Raw genomic sequence first — 21,686 nt, 5'->3', positions numbered from 1 at the left:
AAAATTGTTTAATTAAAATTCAAAATTTTTTTTTAAATTCAAAATCTTTTTCTCAAAATTTGAATTTTTCAAATTCCAACGGGCACTTGATTGTTAGTTATTAATAATACCTGAAGCATAGGAACCAGAAACTGTAAACATCCAGACCAATGTCCTTGAAAATTAAAAATATTTTTTTTAATCCAAAATATTTATCCTCAGATGAAAATTAATGATTTTTATTATTCTATTCAAATCTATATTGCAGAAAGAAAACAACTTAACAATGCTTAGAAATCATATTTGCTATAATGTTTATATTTTAAATTATTTCTTGAAGTGTCCATGCCAAAAAAATCGCCTACTTCCAAGGCCCATCAAAGCTGTTCCAACCACGGGGCCGGAATTTCTGCAACCAATCTTTTTTAGGTTTCTTTTCACTCCTGTATGCCGAGTCCATTAGCGCCTGATCCAAACAGGGTTCAGAGTCGTGTGTTTGTTGTCTATTCTGAACCAAAAGAAATAGTATTGCAGAAACATCTATCTTTGTATCTATCTCATCATCCACGACTTGGATTTCAGAAAGCCCAGAAGAAAAATCTAAGGGTTCAGATAGATGAAATTTTTGTTTCTTAAGCAATATTGGTTAATTAGCTAAAGTTAACAGAGAGATTTTCGAATATTTGACATAGCTATAACACAAAATAGAAGGATCAGACGACAAATTATGCTGTTTATACGACTCCTTCTAAAATTAAAATAATGATCCCTGTTTTTTAGGTCACCCTGTATATATATTTCTATATATATATATATATATATATATATATATATACCATATATATTATATAATGCTCTTAATTGTATTCTTTGAAATACAGTTTTATAGTCGTAAAATCACTAAGCTGCTTATCAAATAATTCCAGAGCCTTTCCCCGCATCAAGATTATTCAATACTTTCTTCTAAACGAAATAAATAATTTTTATATTAATAATTTAGAAGTTATAATTCATCTTAGTTCATATAGGACGACCATTTTTATCTAGGTATCCCCGAACAGCAAAGTTCTAACCTAAGACACGTTTTTAAGACATAAAGCTTTCGAATCTACTGAATGATAGCAATTCAAACATTATATTTAAGATAATATAATGCATAATGTAGAATTCTAAATTTATACGACACTTTTATAAATGTTAAAATTCAGCAAAATATTTTTTAATCTGAATTTGTCAAACTAATGGGATCCAGGTCATTGGACGTAACACTGAAATACCTTGTCATCGGGCATAACACTGAAATACCTTGTCATTGGACGTAACACTGAAATACCTTGTCATTGGACGTAACACTGAAATACCTTGTCATTGGACGTAACACTGAAATACCTTGTCATTGGACGTAACACTGAAATACCTTGTCATTGGGAATACCTTGTCATTGGACGTAACACTGAAATACCTTGTCATTGGGCGTAACACTGAAATACCTTGTCATTGGGCGTAACACTGAAATACCTTGTCTTTCCCTAAACTTTTTTTGAAATCACAAAGCCTTGTCTACCCTCAGACCCAGTATCTTGTGACGAACATACATCTCAAGGTATACAAGTAAATTTCATATCTTTGTTGACATGTACTACAGTTTCTGGGTGAATTAAAAACAAATATGGCCCGACTAGATTTGAGTTTGACTACATTTATCCCAGAACTAATTTTTGTACGCTATTATTAAAAGGATTATGATGTTATTTCTGAGTGACATGTCAGATTAACAACCGTTAATGGTTTGCAAGAACAAAAATGAATGAGATATCCACAATTTTTAACTTTGGAAATGGATCATTTTGAATTTTTATTTCTATATAAAATGATTAGCTGATTTCTGCAACAGAAACAATTGAGGAAACACTTTGAAGCTAAAAAAATGAAGATATCTTCCATAAAAATTGATCAGATAATAATTTTTAGCAGGTCCACCCCACTTTAAATGGTCACTTTAAATTAAATATGAATAATATTAGCCTATACCCCTTTCATTTTTCGCGAACACTCCCTTTAATAAATTACCTATTAGAAGCATCATGCAGATCAGATTAAATATTCGCATAAATATCCCGATAGAACTCAAAACCTGCAATTTAAAAAATATTATTTAGTAAATTAAACAATAAATTGTGGTTGCATCAAAAGACCCTAAATTGCAAAAATGGCGCTGGGTTCACTGGATTAATAAAAAGGATTCAAATTTAGAAAAGACTTTTAAATTATTTTTTTTGTCATAGTTATGCATGAGTTCACAGTAAATGCAGATATAACGTTTTCTAAAGAAAGTTTTCTGAATTCAGAATTTCATGAGAGCTGGTGTGAAAATATAAGGTCATTATACATTCCTACTATTTAAACTCACATTATGGTGTATGAAAATGAAAGGAAGGGAGGATTGGGATTGTGTACATTTTGCTGCAAACATAATTAAACTGCTCAGTGATTGGTTAAAAGGGAATTAAAGGGGACATAGTTCCTCGCCGCAATTAGGCCCATTTCTAACATTCAGTGTTAGATATGGGCCATAAACCTTGGTGGGAACTAATGTCTCTTGTACTAACCAACAGTTAATAAACAAAAAAATCCGACCTTTGTTTACCATCTTTGTTATTGTTTCGATAACACTTATTTTTAGTGATCAATATTTATGTCACAGTCAACCCCTGCACCCCCTTACCTTTATATAAGAATATCTTATATCTATAACGATGATGATAATATAGGCCGGGTATGGTTTCAGGGGCAACAAACTAATCCATTAAGAAGTAAAGAGAATAAAAAGCACCCCTGGATGCCTCATTATACAGTGGGTGTTATCCATAGATTAATAACAATACAGATAGAATACTAGATGTCGTCTTTTCAATATTTAATGTTTTTTCCGTTCACAATAACCCTGAGGCAGAGGCCCAGAGAAGTTACGCGCATGCTCTCTCTTTTAATCCAACGCGGCATACGGCGTAACTCATTTTAGCTTCTGCCTCAGGGTTATTTTGAACGAAGACCTAATAAATCTTGAAAAGACGACATCTAGTGTTCTATCTGTATTGTTATTAATCTATGGTTGGCTCAATTTGAGGTGAACAGAAAAAGTCAATTTATTCAGACAAATGAAGGAATCATTTCCTTATTGTTTTATCTTTATTGAAGAACGCAAAACTAGTCCGCGGTGACCAAATTTTATGAACAGAGAGAAGTAGCTGAACCGCGTAGACTAAGTTAAACCACGTCTTTAGTGCGCCCGGTCAAGAAGTGGTTAAACTTAAATCTACTCAGTTCAACTATTTATATCTATACTTTCTGAAGACCACATAATATTTCTGTGTACGAAGGAATTTAATAAAAAATCCGATTTTATAATCCTTTTGCTTTTGCAACATGAAGTTGTAGACCTTTGATATTTCAAACTTTGAGGTATCTTAAATCAAATAGTCTAAGTTTGAAATTTCAAAGGTTTAGACCATTCGGTTTCAAAAATATTAGATTTGTTTAAGTCCAGAGAGGAAAAGAGGATTAAAAACGTGGTGTTGGACTCTTTTGACTTTTATTAACAAAACTTTTTCATATAACTTTCTTGGTGGAATTATCGACCTGAAAATAATAGTATGTCATAAAAAAAGCAAAACCGCAAACCATGCCTTAAAAAAGTCTTGTTTTGCTCTTTTACAATTAATGTATGTTCTATATATTTTAGATTTTACATTTTAAATATTAGATCTGGTTTAAATAGTTTAAAGTGCAGTCATGCAAATGCGAAGAGATGGAATGGCATTCAATCCAGTTAAACTTGCTTTTACACACCGATGGTGGTTTTAAATGAACTTATAATTCAAAAGAGTTGAGTTTTTGCAACAAACTCAAATCTTCTAATCCCTATATCTCCGTAACCTGGTGCCATGTAAACCTTTGATATTTCAAACTTAGATTATTTGATCAAAGTTTGAAATATCTAAGCTGTACAACATATGGTTGAAAAAATATGGATATTAGAAAAGCTAGATGTGTGGCAAATTCATGTTTCAAACCCTGACACAAAGTTGAGATGGTTCGCCCTGTACTCCCTGTATAGTGTCTACCTCTAGTTCTATGGATCTCCCTGTATACCCTACCTTAGAAATAAAACTTTTCGATGAGGCTTCAGCGTCGAGATCTCTTGTCCCTCGTCTCTTGTGCGTCTTATTACGCGAGTTTTGCATTATCTAGTGAAAAAGTGCGTCAGTCCAACCCGGGGTCAATATATAGAAGGGACTGTTCAAGAGCTTTCAAGTTTTTCCTGCAGTAGAAATGCGCAAGTCACTTTTGTAGAGAAACCTCAATTGAATATGATAAGTTTCTAAAATTACAAACATTGATATTTAGCTTATACTTAATCAGCTTTAAGAACACTGTTGTAAATCGGGCATTGCCATCTTTGGATGATGGGTCCCTTGAAATTATGCTTGCAGTCCCTTTAAAATCAACATATTGCATACAGGAACTCGGATAAAAGCAGGATCAGTGTCAAATTTATTTTTGTATAATCTCCTTGAAATCTCGTGCACAGTCCGCTTTATCCTGAGTTCTAGCATGCAAGGATAGATACTGACCCTAGGGTAGTGAAGGTGCAGAATTAATTCAATTGATTTCATTCTAATGATTAACATTCAACATTAAGATCAATGTAATATTATTTATACATAAAGAGATATATTTTGTATTGTGTATTGTATATTGATAAAAGGTAATGTTTAGATCCAACTATTTAAGTCCTTGTTCTTTTCTACTTGAAAATATCTTTTAAAGAATGGCTAGAGCTTGACAAGAAAGGCTAGAGCTTGGAAAGAAAGGCTAGATATTGAAAAGAAAGGCTAGATATTGAAAAGAAAGGTTAAAACTTGATAAGAAAGGCTAAAGTTTGAAAAGAAAGCCTAGTGCTTGAAAATAAAAGGTATAGCTTAAAAAGAAAGGCGAGCGCTTGAAAAGAAAGGAAAGAGTCTAAAAAGAAAGGTTAGACTTGAAAATATAGAGTCTGAAAAGAAAGGTTAGAGCTTGAAAAGAAAGGTTAGAGCTTGAAAAGAAAGGTTAGGGCTTGAAAAGAAAGGTTAGAGCATGAAATGAAAGGATAGAGTCTGAAAAGAAAGATTAGAGCTTGAAAAGAAAGGTTAGAGCTTGAAATGAAAGGATAGAGTCTGAAAAGAAAGGTTAGAGCTTAAATCAAGAATTGATCTAGTATCTGTTCAGATTCCTACCATTGACATGCAATCAGAAACAAACCAGGTAAGAGAAAAAAGATTTAGTTTTTTCACAGTCGATTAGTTTCTTAATTATGTTTAAAAAATAAAATCAGTAAAAACTATATTTTGTATTTAAGTTGTTAATATCCTATTATTATTACCCCCTAGAGGATCATTTCCCAAGTTTTCACGGAAACATTGCAAATATTGGCAAAATAAGGTCATTGGATCCGGGCCGAAAAAGAACTGTGCAAAACCGATATTTATGCAAAATTTTCATCGTGTACAGACTGACTTTTCATAAAGTTAAATGTACATCTATCTTTAAAGGCACTGTGGACGTTTTTTCAAGTGAACCTTTAACTCTTTGTATGATCAACAATGACAGAGATTTACTTGTTTTTCTTGCTGAAAATTAAAGGTCGGGATACTCAAGTTAACAATGGAACCGAAAGTTGCCCGGCACTCAATTTTCATCGTTAAAAACAAGAATTTCTCCGTCATCAATGATCAGACAAATTTTTTAAATGTACTGGTACAAATGGAGGGTCACTTAAAATTACGTCTACAGGACGGAGGTTTAGAATTTTTCAACGTTTAAGCCAGCCGCAAACAAAGCGTTGCTTTTAACTTTAGCTTTTGTAAATATCAAAAATGCGACGTTGTTTGTGTTCATGAAACTCTGTGCTTTTGTAAAATATTTAAGACTTTTAGTAGATTTATTGTTTGAATCTTAGCTAGTGTGCAGTGTGCACTGTTTACATTTATCTCCTTAAAGGGACTTTAAAGGAAAAAGAAAAGGGGGTTTAGACTGAAATCTAAGAATTTTAGGAGTTGATCGAGACCCGAGAGTTCTATCTAATATGTTCCTGTCTCGAGAAAATGACATAAAACTGTGTCAAATTTATTCGAAAATCTATATATATTTGTATATATATATATATATGTATATATATATATATATATATAACATTGTGTATAAAAATTGTAGGTTTAAACGAATCATATTCTGCAAATACACAATCAATCTGAAAACGACGATATCCCAAAGGAACCCAAATAAATTAGGTTTGCTCCGATTATTATTTGAATTTAATAATTTTTTATTTATAAAAGATATCATTGATAATATTATTTAAACTTCCCTATTGACCAAAACTCTCACCAATGGCAGTGCAGTATATTTGTCACATGATACAGACGGAGACATGTGATAATGATACTGCACTGCCATTGGTGGAAGTTCCAGTCACATCACGGTATTTATTATATTATCTATTATATCTATTAAAAATGAAAAATTATTTAATTCAAATAGTAATAGGAGCAAACCTAAGTCACTTAGGCTTCTCTGGGATATTGTTTTCTTTAGATTAGTTGTGTATTTGCTGAATATGATCCGTTTAAACCTACTATTTGTATACAACATATATAAAGATTTAGCCAGACGTTTCACCTTCTTCTCTTGGCGGCAAATTCTTGATTTTACAGTTCTGGTAACTGGCTGAAACTAACGTATTTTATGCTGGAGTAGGGTTTGACGAAACCTGCATATTAAAAAAAACACAAAAAATCAATTTAAACATCCGACCCTATGTCAAATAATGTTAAAAATTTGATGTGTACTGTATACATTATACACATGTACAGTGTACAGTGTACAGTGGTTGATGTAAACAAACACACATGTCCAGTTTTTCAATAATTATCATGGAGGAATCTTGCTATTTGGTTTTTGGGAAACGCGGAAAAAATATTCTCCAGGATGGAGACTTTTTCCAGTATTCCAAGAATTATACCAAAAAAGAAAAGTATTCTTATGAAATAAACGATTTAAACAAATTGTAAATTCTTTTGAGGTATCCAATACAAATTATCTTATGGAAATAATAAATAATTAATTTTTTTGTCAAATTATTAGTGTTATTCATTACAGTAATTTTAAGTTCATTTCGTATCAACACTAATATTGAAGAAATTATGTTGTATTAAAAAAGCAGCCCTGACTGCAGTTTCAGTAATTTGCCGCCAAGACAAGAAGGTGAAACGTCCGTCTACCATAAAGATTTATATATAAAGATTTTTGACACAGTTTTATGAAAATTGCTCAAGAAAGAACATCAAATAGAACTCTCAATGGTCTCGATCAACTCCTAAAATGCTTAGGTTTCTGCCTATACCCCCTTTCATTTTACTTTACAGTCTCTTTAATTGCATAAAGCATTAGATACAATCCTTCCCCCCCCCCCTAACGTTTTTCCTTTATAGTCCTTTTAATGGGACTGTCAACGTAATTTCAAGTGACCCACCATCTAAACCTTGATCACAGTAACATTGACAAATTTCCTTCCTTATCTCTGCTGCAATATCCTACACTAGAGTTCCAGCACCAGTCTGATGAGAGCATATACATTCTCATCAGTGTTTTACAGAGTAGCACCAGTCTGATGAGAACGTATGCCTTCTCACCAGTGCTATGCAGAGTAGCACCAGTCTGATGAGAGCGTATGCATTCTCACCAGTGCTCAGTAGCACCAGTCAGATGAGAGCATATGCATTCTCACCAGTGCTCATAGTAGCACCAGTCTGATGAGAGTGTATGCATTCTCACCAGTGCTCATAGTAGCACCGGTCAGATGAGAGCATATGCATTCTCACCAGTGCTAAGCAGAGTAGCACCAGTCTGATGAGAGCGTATGCATTCTCACCAGTGCTATGTAGAGTAGCACCAGACCCTCTCAGATCTGAATAGAGAAGGTCTGTCACTACTCTGCATAGCACTGGCTGGAATGCATACGCTCACATCTAACTAGTGCTACTATGAGCACTGGCTAAAATGCATACGCTCTCATCTGACTGGTCCTAGTATGAGCACTGGTGAGAAGGATACACTCTCATCTGACTGGTGCTACTATGAGCACTGGTGAGAATGCATACCCTCTCATATGACTGGTGCTACTATGAGCACTGGTGAGAATGCATACACTCTCATCTGACTGGTGCTACTATGAGCACTGGTGAAAATGCATACCCTCTTATCTGACTGGTGCTACTATGAGCACTGGTGAGAATGCTACCCTCTCATCTGACTGGTGCTACTATGAGCTCTGGTGAAAATGCATACCCTCTCATCTGACTGGTGCTACTATGAGCATTGGTGAGAATGCATATGCTCTCATCTGACTGGTCCTACTATGAGCACTGCTGAGAATGCATATGCTCTCATCTGACTGGTTCTACTATGAGCACTGTTGAGAATGCATATGCTCTCATCAGACTGGTCCTACTATGAGCACTGGTGAGAATGAATATGCTCTCATCTGACTAGTCCTACTATGAGCACTGGTGAGAATGCATATGCTCTCATCTGACTGGTGCTACTATGAGCACTGGTGAGAATGCATATGCTCTCATCTGTGCTCTCATCTGACTGGTCCTACTATGAGCACTGGTGAGAATGCATACGCTCTCATCTGACTGGTCCTACTATGAGCACTGGTGAGAATGAATACGCTCTCATCTGACTGGTTCTACTACTATGAGTAGGTATATTTACAACTGCAAGTCAAATGATAAAATATCAAAATTATCAAAAATAAGGATATTTCTATCATTTCCTTTAGACAAAGGTAGAATTGTGAATCGGACTTGGGCATGCAATTCTTTAAATAAATAGAGGGTCACTTGAAATTCCACAAACAGTCCCTTGAATATTAATAATTTAAATTTTAAGTTTTATTTGTAATTTTAACATAAATAAGTTAAGGCTTCGAATTAAAATCAAGCTAATTGTCTCAGATTTGCCTGACGCCACGTGTACAGGAATTCCCATGTTTATTGGGACACCCTGTATGATAAAAAGGATTTAAACTTACATAGACTTCCTCCCACTGTCCAACATATCTCACGAGTCGAGATAATCGTAGCAACCGGAGCAAACTGTGGATCCATACATCGTATTTTATCTTTGAATTAGGAAATGTCGATGAAAATTTCTGAATTTGACTAATTTACTTTAAAGATGTATCAGTAGCAATAGAAAATTTCAAAAAAAAATGCAAAAGTTAATTTTAAAACAAAAAAAACGAATTAAAATAAATTAAAATAATTGATTTGGTTAAATATTTTATTTATTTAATTAGGTTCATCTATTTTTTAATTGATTCAATGCTTTGCTTTAAAAACTATAATTTGCATTTCCCTATATCTTTGCAATCTGATGTCTTACACATTAATTTCAAAATATGCAATCTTGAGGAATAGTTAATACTTGAAGTTTTCAGTTTTTTATAAAAGAAATTTAATGACTTTTACAATTGTATTCCTAAGAAGTTTTGCTAATCTAAGAATTCTCAGAGCTCTTGTAGTTTGAATTATAGTTCTGTTGCGATCCTGTTCACTTGCACCAATCTGAACAGGAATACATAGATTATATTATTGTTCTGTTTTAGTCCTGTTTACTTGCACCAATCTGAACAGGAATATATAGATTATATTATTGTTCTGTTTCAGTCCTTTTCACTTGCACCAATCTAAACAGGAATATATAGATTATAGTACTGTTCTGTTTCAGTCCTGTTCGCTTGTACCAATCTGAACAGGAATATATAGATTATATTATTGTTCTGTTTCAGTCCTGTTCACTTGCACCAACCTGAACAGGAATTTTAAATTAATTATACTTAATCATTTATCTATATTATTTTAGATTTAGTTGAGTAGTAAATTTATAGTTTAGACTAGGAGAAGGTTTATAGTTTGAATTCGGAGAAGGTGGGGTTTAAACTAATTCTAGGTCTATGGTGTGCACTAAGAGTGGGGTTTGAATCTGGTGTAACATTACAATACTAGTTTAGTAAAGTTTATATTTGCTCTACACTTGGATAAACTTCTACTCCAGTAGTATAATATGGTCGTACAAAGGGTTCGGAGGAGGTTGTAATAGGTTAGGTTGGAGAGGGGAGGTGTGGGGAGGGAGAGAGGAGGTGTGGGGAGGGGGAGGGGATGGGAATCCTTCAGAGACTTTTCCGTAAACTCGTCAAAACTTTGGTGACAGATAATTACGGGTCATAATTAGATATATATACATCTTTCATGATAACATGCAGATACAGGGTTATCCAAAAAGAATGGGACTTCAGAGACGACTGTATGGAATTGATACTGTCTCTTTTACTATAAACAACTTTCTTCCTTTGCAAATAAAGCCATTAAAAACGTAAAACTTGGATCGTCAAATTCTTAAGTTTCAAGTCGTTTTTACAATTTCATCCTTTGTGGGTTAACCTGCAAAGTACAATCTCATCCTTTGTGGGTTACCCTGCAAAGTACACGGCTTTTTCACTTTTTACAACTGAAACTGTAAATTTAAATAGTTTTAATATATTATTACATCAAAAATGCAACATCTTTGTTCATAACACATTTAGTCGGTAAGTGCTCCTCCCCTAATGGCACTTTAGTTGAAAGGGTGACCATGCCAGATTTTCAACGGCTCATGAGAAATTTAACTTGAAAAGTGTTTAATTCTGAAAATTTCTCCATTGTTTCTGAATCAAGAAAGCCACTTTTGCGGAGAAACCACCCATGAAAAGGAGATGTTTTGAAAAAACACCAAAAAAAAATAGTATAACTTATTCTTAAATCTTGACCAGGCAAAGATTTAAGGGTACCGTTGTGAGCTGGACATTCCATTTTGAATGGAGAATCTTTTAAAATAACATTTACAGATTCTTTCAGTGACATTATCAGTCATTTATTTGAAGCTTTCATGCCTCGCTTGGCAGATTTCCTATCCCGGAATCAAACCTAATCCTTTGATATAAAAGTTTACAGTGTGAATATTGAGATAAGTAGCTGAAGCTAATTGCGATCCAAACTTGCTTCAAGTCCAACAAGTTTATAAATCATAATAGTTTTTATCATGTTATCAGATTAATGAATTAATGCATAATTTATAAACGATAGAATAATTTTTATTAAAATTATTTAAATGTTTATGGACAGTACTATTGGATCTAATATGAAGAAGTTTGGGTTTATTATCAGAGGAAACCTATTGTATAAACTTTATCGTTGATAAGAATTGGTATAACTTCCATGCGTACACAGGTTTAAAACTTTTAAACCTTATTATGATTTAAAATTACCAAGAAAAATCCACTGTACTTTTAGAATAAAAAAAATATCATGAGACGGAGGCTTATATTTATCGTTATTTATCGTATTTAAAGATCAGCTACTATTTTTATCTAAACAAATTCGTTAACCTGAAGACTTTATTTATCTTCGTAAAAAATCTAAAATTATCGATCTAAATTAATTATTATTTCACAGTTTTTAGTCTATGGAAGAGACTGTTCAACAATTAAAAAGAACATTATTATCCGAGATTCACTATTTTACAGTTTTTAGTCTATGGAAGAGACTGTTCAACAATTAAAAAGAACATTATTATCCGAGATTCACAACAACAACAAAAAACATTTTTATCCGAGATTCACAACAAAAGAACATTTTTCTTCTAGATTCACGACAAAAGAACATTTATAACCGAGATTCACAACAAAAGAACATTTTTCTTCTAGATTCACAACAAAAGAACATTTGTATTCGAGATTCACAACAAAAGAACATTTTTATCCGAGATTTACAACAAAAGAACATTTTTGTTTGAGATTCACAACAAAAGAACATTTTTATCCGAGATTCACAACAAAAGAACATTTATATCCGAGATTTACAACAAAAGAACATTTTTATTCGAGATTCAAAGCAAAATAACATTTATATCCGAGATTCACAACAAAAGAACATTTTTATCCGATATTCACAACAAAAGAACATTTTTATCCGAGATTCACAACAAAAGAACATTTTTATCCGAGATTCATAACAAAAGAACAATTTTATCCGAGATTCACAACAAAAGAACATTTTTATCCGAGATTCACGACAAAAGAACATTTTTATCCGATATTCACAACAAAAGAACATTTTTATCCGAGATTCACAACAAAAGAACATTTTTATCTGAGATTCATAACAAAATTACATTTTTATCCGAGATTCACAACAAAATAACACTTTTATTCGAGATTTACAACAAAAGAACATTTTTATCCGAGTAATTTTTGTTTAAAACGAGGAAATATTTATGCTAAAATCAAATTCTGTAAATTGCGACGACTCTTGAAAAAAAACCAATTGAAAGTTCAAAATTTAAATTTAAATCCAATTAATTTTTGAATAGAACGGGCTAAAAATGAAACCCTTGTAGAGCTGGCTAGCCTTCGCATTAAATGAATTTAAAAACTAGAAAATTCAGACCAACCAAAAATTCAGAGAATTTTTAATGAAGTTTTAAATTTCCTGTTTGAGTTTAATTTAATTTCTCCGTTAACCTTTACACGAGCAGAAGCAATGTTTTAACCAATGTATATTTATAACTGCACGGATTTAATTAAACCTCAAAACAAACCATTGTGGATGGATGGATTTATCTCTTTTCTTCATCAAACATGTCAGGCTATAAATAGAGTCTCACTTAAAATTATGTCTACGTTCTCTTTCTGCTTTGACATGGTAAGCACTTTTCTCCTAAAGGACTCTTGGATGATACATGTAGTGAATTAGAGGGAAAAAATATAAATGTAATAAAAGATTTATCAATAATAACTGTGATGTAATGCATGTAAAATGTATTTTGCATTACATCACATTACAGGTTGCTACAATAAACATGCTATTTGAGTGACGATTTTAAGATCGTCTTTGCTAGGAATTAGCCGTGTAAAACCTAATTTCAAAAGGCATAATTAAGTTATGTAAGAGTATATGTTATGTAAACGGTAAAAGGCAGTTTTGTTATTCAGCAAAACAGTACAACAGTATAGCAAAACAGTATAATACAACTGTACAGTACAACATTACAGTACAACTGTACAGTACAACTGTACAGTACAACTGTACAGTACAACAGTACAGTACAACAGTACAGTACAACAGTACAGTACAACTGTACAGTACAACATTACAGTACAACTGTACAGTACAACAGTACAGTACAACAGTACAGTACAACTGTACAGTACAACAGTACAGTGCAACATTACAGTACAACAGTACAGTACAACTGTACAGTACAACAGCACAGTACAACAGTATAGTACAACAGTGCAGTACAACTGTACAGTACAACAGTACAGTACAACAGTATAGTATAACAGTGCAGTATAAAAGTATAGTACAAGAGGAAACGATAAAAATTATAAACAAATATAGATAAAAGTTAGTCCTGTCTTAATTTTCAATGCATAACTTTTATAATATTCCTTATTGTTTTATATTCATCTTCTGATTCAAACTTTTTATATTTTATAGTAAATATTACAATAAAGTTATGCATGTAACGGTGCTTCTTTACCATACAGACAGAACATGGCAAAAAATGTTACCTCCCAGTCGAATCCAATTAACCTTTTATCGTGATTAATGTACAATACGCATGATATCTGTACCCTGTACGACCGGAATTATGTACGTCTGATCTTTTTAGCGTAAGTACGTACCTGTACTGCAAACAAAATGTTTACATTTACTCACCATGTCATCAGGATGCACTTTGTAATCAAAGAATAGGAACACATAGTCCATGGGAAGAGAACTTACTAGATCCAGGAAGAACCAAGTTCTGAACAAAAGCATTTCTTTTGAATTAATTTAGCATAATTAACCCTTTTCCTTCAAACTAATTTTAGGAAGAGAATAAAATATATAGGAATGTATTTAGGAAGAGAATAAAATATATAGGAATGTATTTAGGAAGAGAATAAAATATATTCGAAGTACTTGACAGAAAAATAGTAAAACTGTGATACATGATCACTGCATTCATCTGAAACTTGATATTATATGATAAATTGATAACACATCATATTAGATCGTGTATAGTTCAAAATTGTGATTTTAGGGAAATTAAAAAACAATGAATCATTGTTAAAAATTGTTAAAGGTTTCTTTGAAAGATTTCTTGCAAATGATTCTATGTTTTTCGAGTATTATGTGCGTATTTTGGCGTTAAAGCTTGGAGATAATCTCGTATGATATGGAACGCTTTGTATATCGAGAAAACAACTGTGTACACTGTACACACTGTACAGTGTACACAATGCAACTGTTTGATCTTTTGGCGGATTTTGATCTTCTTTTGGTGCATTTTGTGTGCTTTCGATCTGCTGTCCCGCTAAATGTATTCTAAACCATCTTTGAAAAACTACAAAATGTTGAAATATGGAAAAACTTTTAAGTCTGATTCCAGAGCTGATAACTTTTAGTGGACTGAAGCGTCGGTAACCGTCAAAAAAGTCCTTGGCAAAAAAAGTTTCCGGAAAAAAGTCCTAAAATTGTACACTAAAAAAGTCCTGTGGAAAAAAGTCCTTTTATTAAAAAGTTTCCGGAAATAAAGTCCTACCAATTCGAGACTTTATTTTCTAGGACTTTTTTTCTGGCTCCAGTATGATTTTATACAATAAAGTCCTCTAACAAGTAAAAATGCATGATTCACAATTCTAGGTTTTTTTTTTCCTTGGATTTATTTTCTTCAGGACTTTTTTTCCTGGGATCTTATTTCCTGAGACTTTATTGGCAGCCCCCATACTATTCTAGGAAAAAAAGTCCCAGGAATTCAAAACACAGGACTTTATTTTCAGTGACATTTTTTCCAAGGACTTGATAAAATTCGGACTTTTTTCCAAAGTTTTTATTTCCAGGTTTTTTTTCAGAAACTTTTTTTCCCGGGACTTTCTTACATAGATTCGAAGCGTCATACTTTGCTTGAAATAAAACTGATCGATCTAGTAAGTAAGTTAGTGTGTAATCTATTAAATTAAATATAACAAAAAACAAAATAAAATGCTTGAGTAGGAAATATCTAAAACCCTCCAAAAGTAGATTTTGTGGGAATATTTCCCCAGTTCCATGAAATAGAAAGTAACCTGTTTATTTTTAAATTTTAAATCAATAGATGGTGGATGTTTTTGCATTCTCCTACGATAAACTCAATGAATAGACACTAAGCCCAGAAGAATTGAGATAATCTCCCAACAAAGAAAGGAGGAGTTTAACACAATCCCGTTCATCAATTCATATCTTTGGTTAACTTATTAAGATAAATACTTTGCTTGTCCGTCCGTTTGTATCCAATAAACGTAAAAACGGCTGAACCGATGAGACCCAAATTTGAATGGCACCCCACATGACCCCACTGGGTAGGCTTATACACCTTGCCTTATTTAAAATTTAACCAGAATTTTCTTTACGAAAATGCAGAAATAAAGATAGAAAAATCCACGAAAAATTGAGAATGATTAAAAATGTCGACTTCTAGAACCAAATCCTAGTATCATATGAAAGAGGATTGGGAAGGGGGTTGAGAGGGGGTGGGGTGGTGGGGTCAAAAGAGGGAAAGATTAAAAGTTTAAAAACCTACTTTAGATATTGCTTTGCTATGAGTTTAGGATCCAGGATAACTTGTTCGCAGTTGTCCTGCTGCATTATGCCTGGAATAATAATAAAAAATATTAAATATTAAGTTTTATAGGGATTGTGTTCTTTCTTGAAGAAAAAAAAACACAATTCGAAAATGTGTTAGAGTGCTAGAGTAGAGTGAAAACAACTGTCACATTTTTTTGTAAATTTCTTGGAAAGGAATAGAGGCGTTGCCACAAACTCTGATTATCTAATCCCTATTTCTTTGCAACTCAATGTCGTAAACCTTAGATATTTCAAACTATGAATTGTGTTAGATCAAATGATCTAAGGTTTACACCATCAGGTTGAAAAGGGATTAGAAATTTGAGTTTGTAGTAAAAACTGAATTCGTTTGCAACATTTTATTATGTGAATTTCTGGTGATCACACATTTTCATAAACAGAAAATGTATAATGTGATGTATAAATGTATAAAATTTACAAAATTGGGGGGGGGGGAAATGACTTAGTTGTCTTTTAAAATAAAAAATTAGATTTTTATATTTTCAAATGAGTAAATGATCTTTTAAAGCGTTTTTTTTATTGAACTACTTACCTTAAAGGGACTAAAGGTAAAAAAGGTAAAAAATGAAAGGGGGTTTAGGCTGATTGGAGTTGATTGAGACATATAAGAGTTCTTTCTGATGTTCCTGTCTCGAGAAATTGAGATTTTAATCATTTTTCATTTCAATAGGTATAATTGAGTATTATTTATGCGTCCGGAACATGTCACCAGAACCTCAACCAATAGCAGTGCAGTATTATTGTCACGTGTCTCCGTCTGTATCACTTGATCAGTATAAGACTGTCATTGGAGGCAATTTGGGTCACGTGATACGGACGTATATCTAACATATATATATACGTTTTGGTATAATTTTGACAGGGTCACGTGATACGGACGTATATCTAACATATATACGTTTTGGTATAATTTTGACACCGTTTTATGTCAATTTTTCGATACAGGAACATTAGATAGATGTCTTAAAGGTATCGTTCAACGCCTGAGATTCGCAGGTTTCATCTTATACCCCCTTTCATTTTTCCTTTACAATCTCTTTAATGATATTTACAAAAGTACGATAATAAAGTTAAAAATAAGTTAGAAATATTTTCTGTAGTCGAACATTACGTAATGAATGGAGTAATAAATCTGAAAACTAATTTAGAAAATGTTTTTTTTTCGTTCAATCTTACAAATCATTGAGTCATTGTACACTTGCAAGGGAGACTATCAAAACTAGGTTTATGTAAGGATGTATGTATGTATGTAAGGGTGTATGTATGTATAGGTGTATGTAGCTGACCAAAACGTAGCAATAAAAAAAAATAACGAGATTAAAAGATAAAAGTGGCATATCCCTCCCAGATCAATCGTTTTTTACTGTCGAGTAATGGACTTTTTTTAACGCCAGGATCTTTTTGTACATTTTCTTAAAGGGAGTGTTCACGAAAAATGAAAGGGGGTATAGGTTTAAGCGAAAAATACCGCTTTTGATCGCTACTAATCTTACTTCTATCTGTTGCGTTCATACAAATTCGGAACGATGCAACATTCAACTCGGATCGTAAACAAATCAATTTAATTCCAAACAAATCATTCAGATATTACAAACAGTAGTCATCGATTATTTTTTTGACGCATTTGTATATAGTAAATACTTCATAATATTTTTGATTTTGTTTTTTTTAAATAATTTTCGCTGGAGCTGGATTTTCGAACATTCCTGGAAAATATGAAAATGTCGTCTTCATTATCAAAAATCCTCAAAACAGGAATAAATGCTTTCAAAAGTAACTCTCAGATCATGAGAAATACAAAATATTATAAAATATCAACTATTTACGAATGCGTCGAAAAATAATCGTAATATATGAATGATTGATATATTTTGGGCCGTGGAAAATCAACTTTTTAACTTTTTTTAAAACTTTTTAACACTATTGCTGTGTCACAAGTTCTCGAGTCCAAAAGCCGTCTCCTTATTCCACAGTATTATGAATCCTACCGTCTGAAACATGTGCTCTGTTACCTGTTCTGAAGTTGACGATGATATCGACGAGGAAGATGGTATCGGAGAGACAATTGAAGATGATTCTACTGATGGAAAGATCGTCGTTGAAAAATGAAATAGCTACAGGAAGAATAATTAGGTTTGCCACCAGGAGAAGCAGCATACACAGATCCCAATAGAACCTTAAAAAAATAGTTTTTTTATTTTGATAATAGAAATCAATGCAAATACATTCAATTTTAAAGGTTAATCATTATTTTCCTATTGAGACACAAAGGTTTAGAAGGTATCGTTGTGAATTGGAAGTCCCTTTAAATGTAGAAAATGTATCCGATTTTTTTTTGGGGGGGGATTATATCATTTTCAAGTTTTGTTTTGTTCTGTAATTTATTGGTATTGCTAGGGATTACCTTTTCAAGGTTTAAAGTTTACATTAGGGTTTAGTTTGTAAATTTTCTTCAAACCACATATATACAGACTCACATGAAAAGTTGAATTAATTTCCAAGAACAAGGAACTAAATACAAGAACGCCCAACTCAGATATACGCAAATTGTGTACTGTACACAGTGGGAGGAATGTAAACAAACCAAGTGCACCCACAGAAGTTGAGGGGAAAGGACTACAGCTCTGATGTGATATTACAGTCCAAAAAACAAGTTAATATATTAAGTTAGAGCGAATCCTTATGATTTTTGGCTTTCTGATCAAAATGAAAAATACATTAGCAATATATTCTTATTCCACCCCTCGGGCCCTTTTCCCTCAAAAATGATGCGTTGCGCCTTTGCTTTGGTACTTTTGAGTTTAAATCGAGTTCCTTGTGATATTTATATATATATATAAAGTTGTAATCTCTGTTTGTTTCTTTGAATGTCCTATCAAAACTCGGGAACCCCTGGACCGATTTGCTTCAAATTTTGGGACTCGGAAGAACCACGGGAATGTTCTTAGCTTGGTTTTGAGATTCTAAGTTGAGTAGGTCGACTTTTATAGCGAAAATTTAGATTTCCTGTAAAATCCTTCAAGTGCGGGTAAACGGCAGAAGTACCTTTTAGTAACCTTGGCATCGCTGGGTTCCCAAGCTAGTTCTATATAAACTTACAAGAATAATATTTCTCAACGATAGATAGATATAGTTAATTTGGTAGATTGATATTAGGTTGTCAGATTTATATTAATTTGTAAGATTCGTTAGAAAGTAATATGATTAATCTTGATATATCATTTACAAATGTATCTCAGTATATACAATATATATAATGTTATATTCTGGAAATTATTAATGTTAAAGTCTTCAACTTAAGGTTGCAAAGATATAAGGATTATAAGAACTTTAGAACCAAATTGCAAACTGAGGGAAAAAAGTCCAGTTTAAGTCGAGCTTTTCCCACCAGATTTCGCCCAGTTTGTGATTGGACTTCAAAAAGGGATTTAAATATCGATTTTGACACTTCTCTTTGAAAATCGATAAAAACTTAACTTATGAATGGCAAAAGTGGAGTTAATTAAATTTCACTTTAACTTGAGTCTCTGCTTGCTGGGTTTTGTTTTTAAGAAGTATTCGGTAAATCTTGCCACTTTTTTGCGTTAGAATGGCCCAAATAGATTGTTAAGTACAATAGATGGCAACGTAGAATTTGAACACTCTCAGTACAGTTGTATTCTGTCGTCACAAGTGTCAATCCAGTTTTTGTGTCCGACAAAATTATCAATAATAGTGATCATTTTAGAATAAAGTGCTTTTCTTACAGTAAAATAAGTGCAATTTTATGTATTTTTTTAGTTTCTGTTTTTATTTAATCATAGAAAACATGTCAACCAATCTGAGACAAATTCGTTTTCTTTGTTATATTTGAAACTTGTGACGTTGTGTATAATTTGTTCATTTCTCTGTTGCCACCTATTGTACTTGATAATCTATTTGGAATGGCCTAACTTTTTTAGCTTCCACTGTACCCTGTACACTGATTTCCAATTTTCATGGACATCACCTAAACTCTCCATATTTGGCAGACATTGCTGATAAACATAGAAAACTAGACTTTCATAAATTCTTGCCAAGTAAGATTGATGAAAACCAATTTAATAATATTGATGGGAGGAGGAAGGGGGTGATGCAACTTCTGGACCACTGTGTGATGGGGGGGGGGAGGGGTCACATGATATTCTGCAAACTTGCAGTACATGTACATTAATAATTATCTATGTTTGGAAACTTCGACGTAAAAACCATTATTCATTTGAACTGCGTTTCAAATGAATATTATGCAATTTGGTTTCGTTAAAACATTTGAATTGAGATCGTGCCTTGAGTATTGGCATTGATCAATAGATCGCTATTGTTCGATTAACATAGCAAACGAGATCGCGCCCAGTGGTAGTTCATGGGATTGTAGCCGTGTGGGTCGTGTCCTGTTTGAGACATTGATCAATTGATTGCTAGTGTCCGTATTGACACTAATAGCTAACAAGATCGCGCCCTGTGGTAGTGGCGTTGATAGTTAATGGGATTGTAGCCGTGTGGATCATATTTTGTTTGATATTCATAGCGGACGGATTGTACCTGGACTGATACATATGGAGAAGAACTTTTAAGAGTACGGCATTTACTACAGGGAGGGCAGAGGGAAGGAAGATTAATAACTTGTTCAAACAAATAACTCAAAATAGCTCTTAAATAAGATTTATTTAATACAACGTGAAGAAACTTTAAATCACAATTTTAGATAGTTCTCAAACTTTTTGCGGATTTCTCTGATTAAATTAGTTAATTTTCAAAAATAATAATTTTTTTACATTATTCAGCCATAAACCATCCCTAGGTTCATGTGAGTTGCCTCAAAAATGTTGTGCTCGATTGGTTCAGCCGTATTAACCTTTATTCGACACAAACTAACAAACAAACAAACAAACAAATAGACAGAATAGCAAAGTAGCTTCGCGCCGATCTTCTATTTCAATTGTGAACATGTTCTCTTTGTATACATTGTAAAACAAAACAAAAAACAAAAATTTCGCGGATATTAAAAAAAATTTCGCTGATTTTAAACATCTTCAACAATAGAATTTTGTCAGTGGCAATTTTTTGAAAATTCGATCATTCAAAAACCTTCCCTGGGGTCACGCGAGGTCCCTAACAAAATTTGGGCCGTTTTGACGTTCATTGGATACAAAGAAACAGCCAAACACCCAGACAAGAAAAGTATACATAATTGGAATGTATAAACTAAATTCAAAAATTTCTATATATATTTACTAAAATCTATAATGTGCAGTATCAGTTGTTTTATAGGTTTACATAAATTATTCTTACTAAAGCCATAGAAGAGAGTATAAAAACAATCATAATGTTTTTACTTTAATTCTTAGTTTTGTCAAGTTATAAATCAAATACATAGTGTACAGTACAGTGTGCCTCTTTTTCTTAAGAGAAAAAAACATCTTTTAAAAACTCCATTTTTGCTGAAATTTTTTTTTTGAAATTTTTTTTTGAAAAAAAACACATGATAATCTAACCTGAAGCTGGAGCAGGGATGAATTATCCAGTGTCCTGCAGCTTTTTGTCGAACTCTCTCCTGCATTAACGCTTTCTTGGAGCCAAATAGTTTCATGGCGAGCTTATTATCCGTTGGAGCAAATATATTCTGAAGCTGGCTCCGAACCCACCCAGAGCTCTACAGGTTTGGAATATATCTTGTTTACATTTGTACACCTTTTTTGTGCCTTTTTGCATATTTTGTACATTTATGAACATTTTAAAACATTTATGATTATTTTTGTACATTTTTGCACATTAAAAATGTAAAAATTAATCATAATTTGATATGTAATAATGAATCATAATTTGAAATGTAATGAAGTATAATAAACCTAATTTGACAGGACTTACCATTTA

The 21,686-nt window shown here is 32.7% G+C and overlaps 1 protein-coding gene across 1 annotated transcript in view; it reads right to left on the bottom strand.

Annotated features, from left to right (window-relative positions):
• Positions 1 to 80: 80 nt before the first annotated feature.
• LOC111705419 (potassium/sodium hyperpolarization-activated cyclic nucleotide-gated channel 3) overlaps positions 81 to 21,686 on the bottom strand; it is a gene marked incomplete at its 3' end in the record, with an annotated part of 31,329 nt that continues 9,723 nt past the window's right edge. Inside the window, exons 4-12 of the mRNA XM_023477962.1 lie at positions 21,308 to 21,465; positions 17,807 to 17,970; positions 15,730 to 15,799; positions 13,845 to 13,932; positions 9,565 to 9,650; positions 9,116 to 9,179; positions 4,137 to 4,226; positions 2,050 to 2,113; positions 81 to 154 (exon numbers count right to left, since the gene is read on the bottom strand). Of these exons, the coding sequence (XP_023333730.1) occupies positions 81 to 154; positions 2,050 to 2,113; positions 4,137 to 4,226; positions 9,116 to 9,179; positions 9,565 to 9,650; positions 13,845 to 13,932; positions 15,730 to 15,799; positions 17,807 to 17,970; positions 21,308 to 21,465 (858 nt within the window). The remainder of the gene's footprint in view (positions 155 to 2,049; positions 2,114 to 4,136; positions 4,227 to 9,115; positions 9,180 to 9,564; positions 9,651 to 13,844; positions 13,933 to 15,729; positions 15,800 to 17,806; positions 17,971 to 21,307; positions 21,466 to 21,686) is intronic.

Source organism: Eurytemora carolleeae, unplaced genomic scaffold, assembly GCF_000591075.1.
Source record: "Eurytemora carolleeae unplaced genomic scaffold, Eaff_2.0 scaffold665, whole genome shotgun sequence".
Lineage (NCBI taxonomy): Eukaryota > Metazoa > Arthropoda > Copepoda > Calanoida > Temoridae > Eurytemora > Eurytemora carolleeae.
This window is presented reverse-complemented; position numbering and strand designations above follow the sequence as displayed.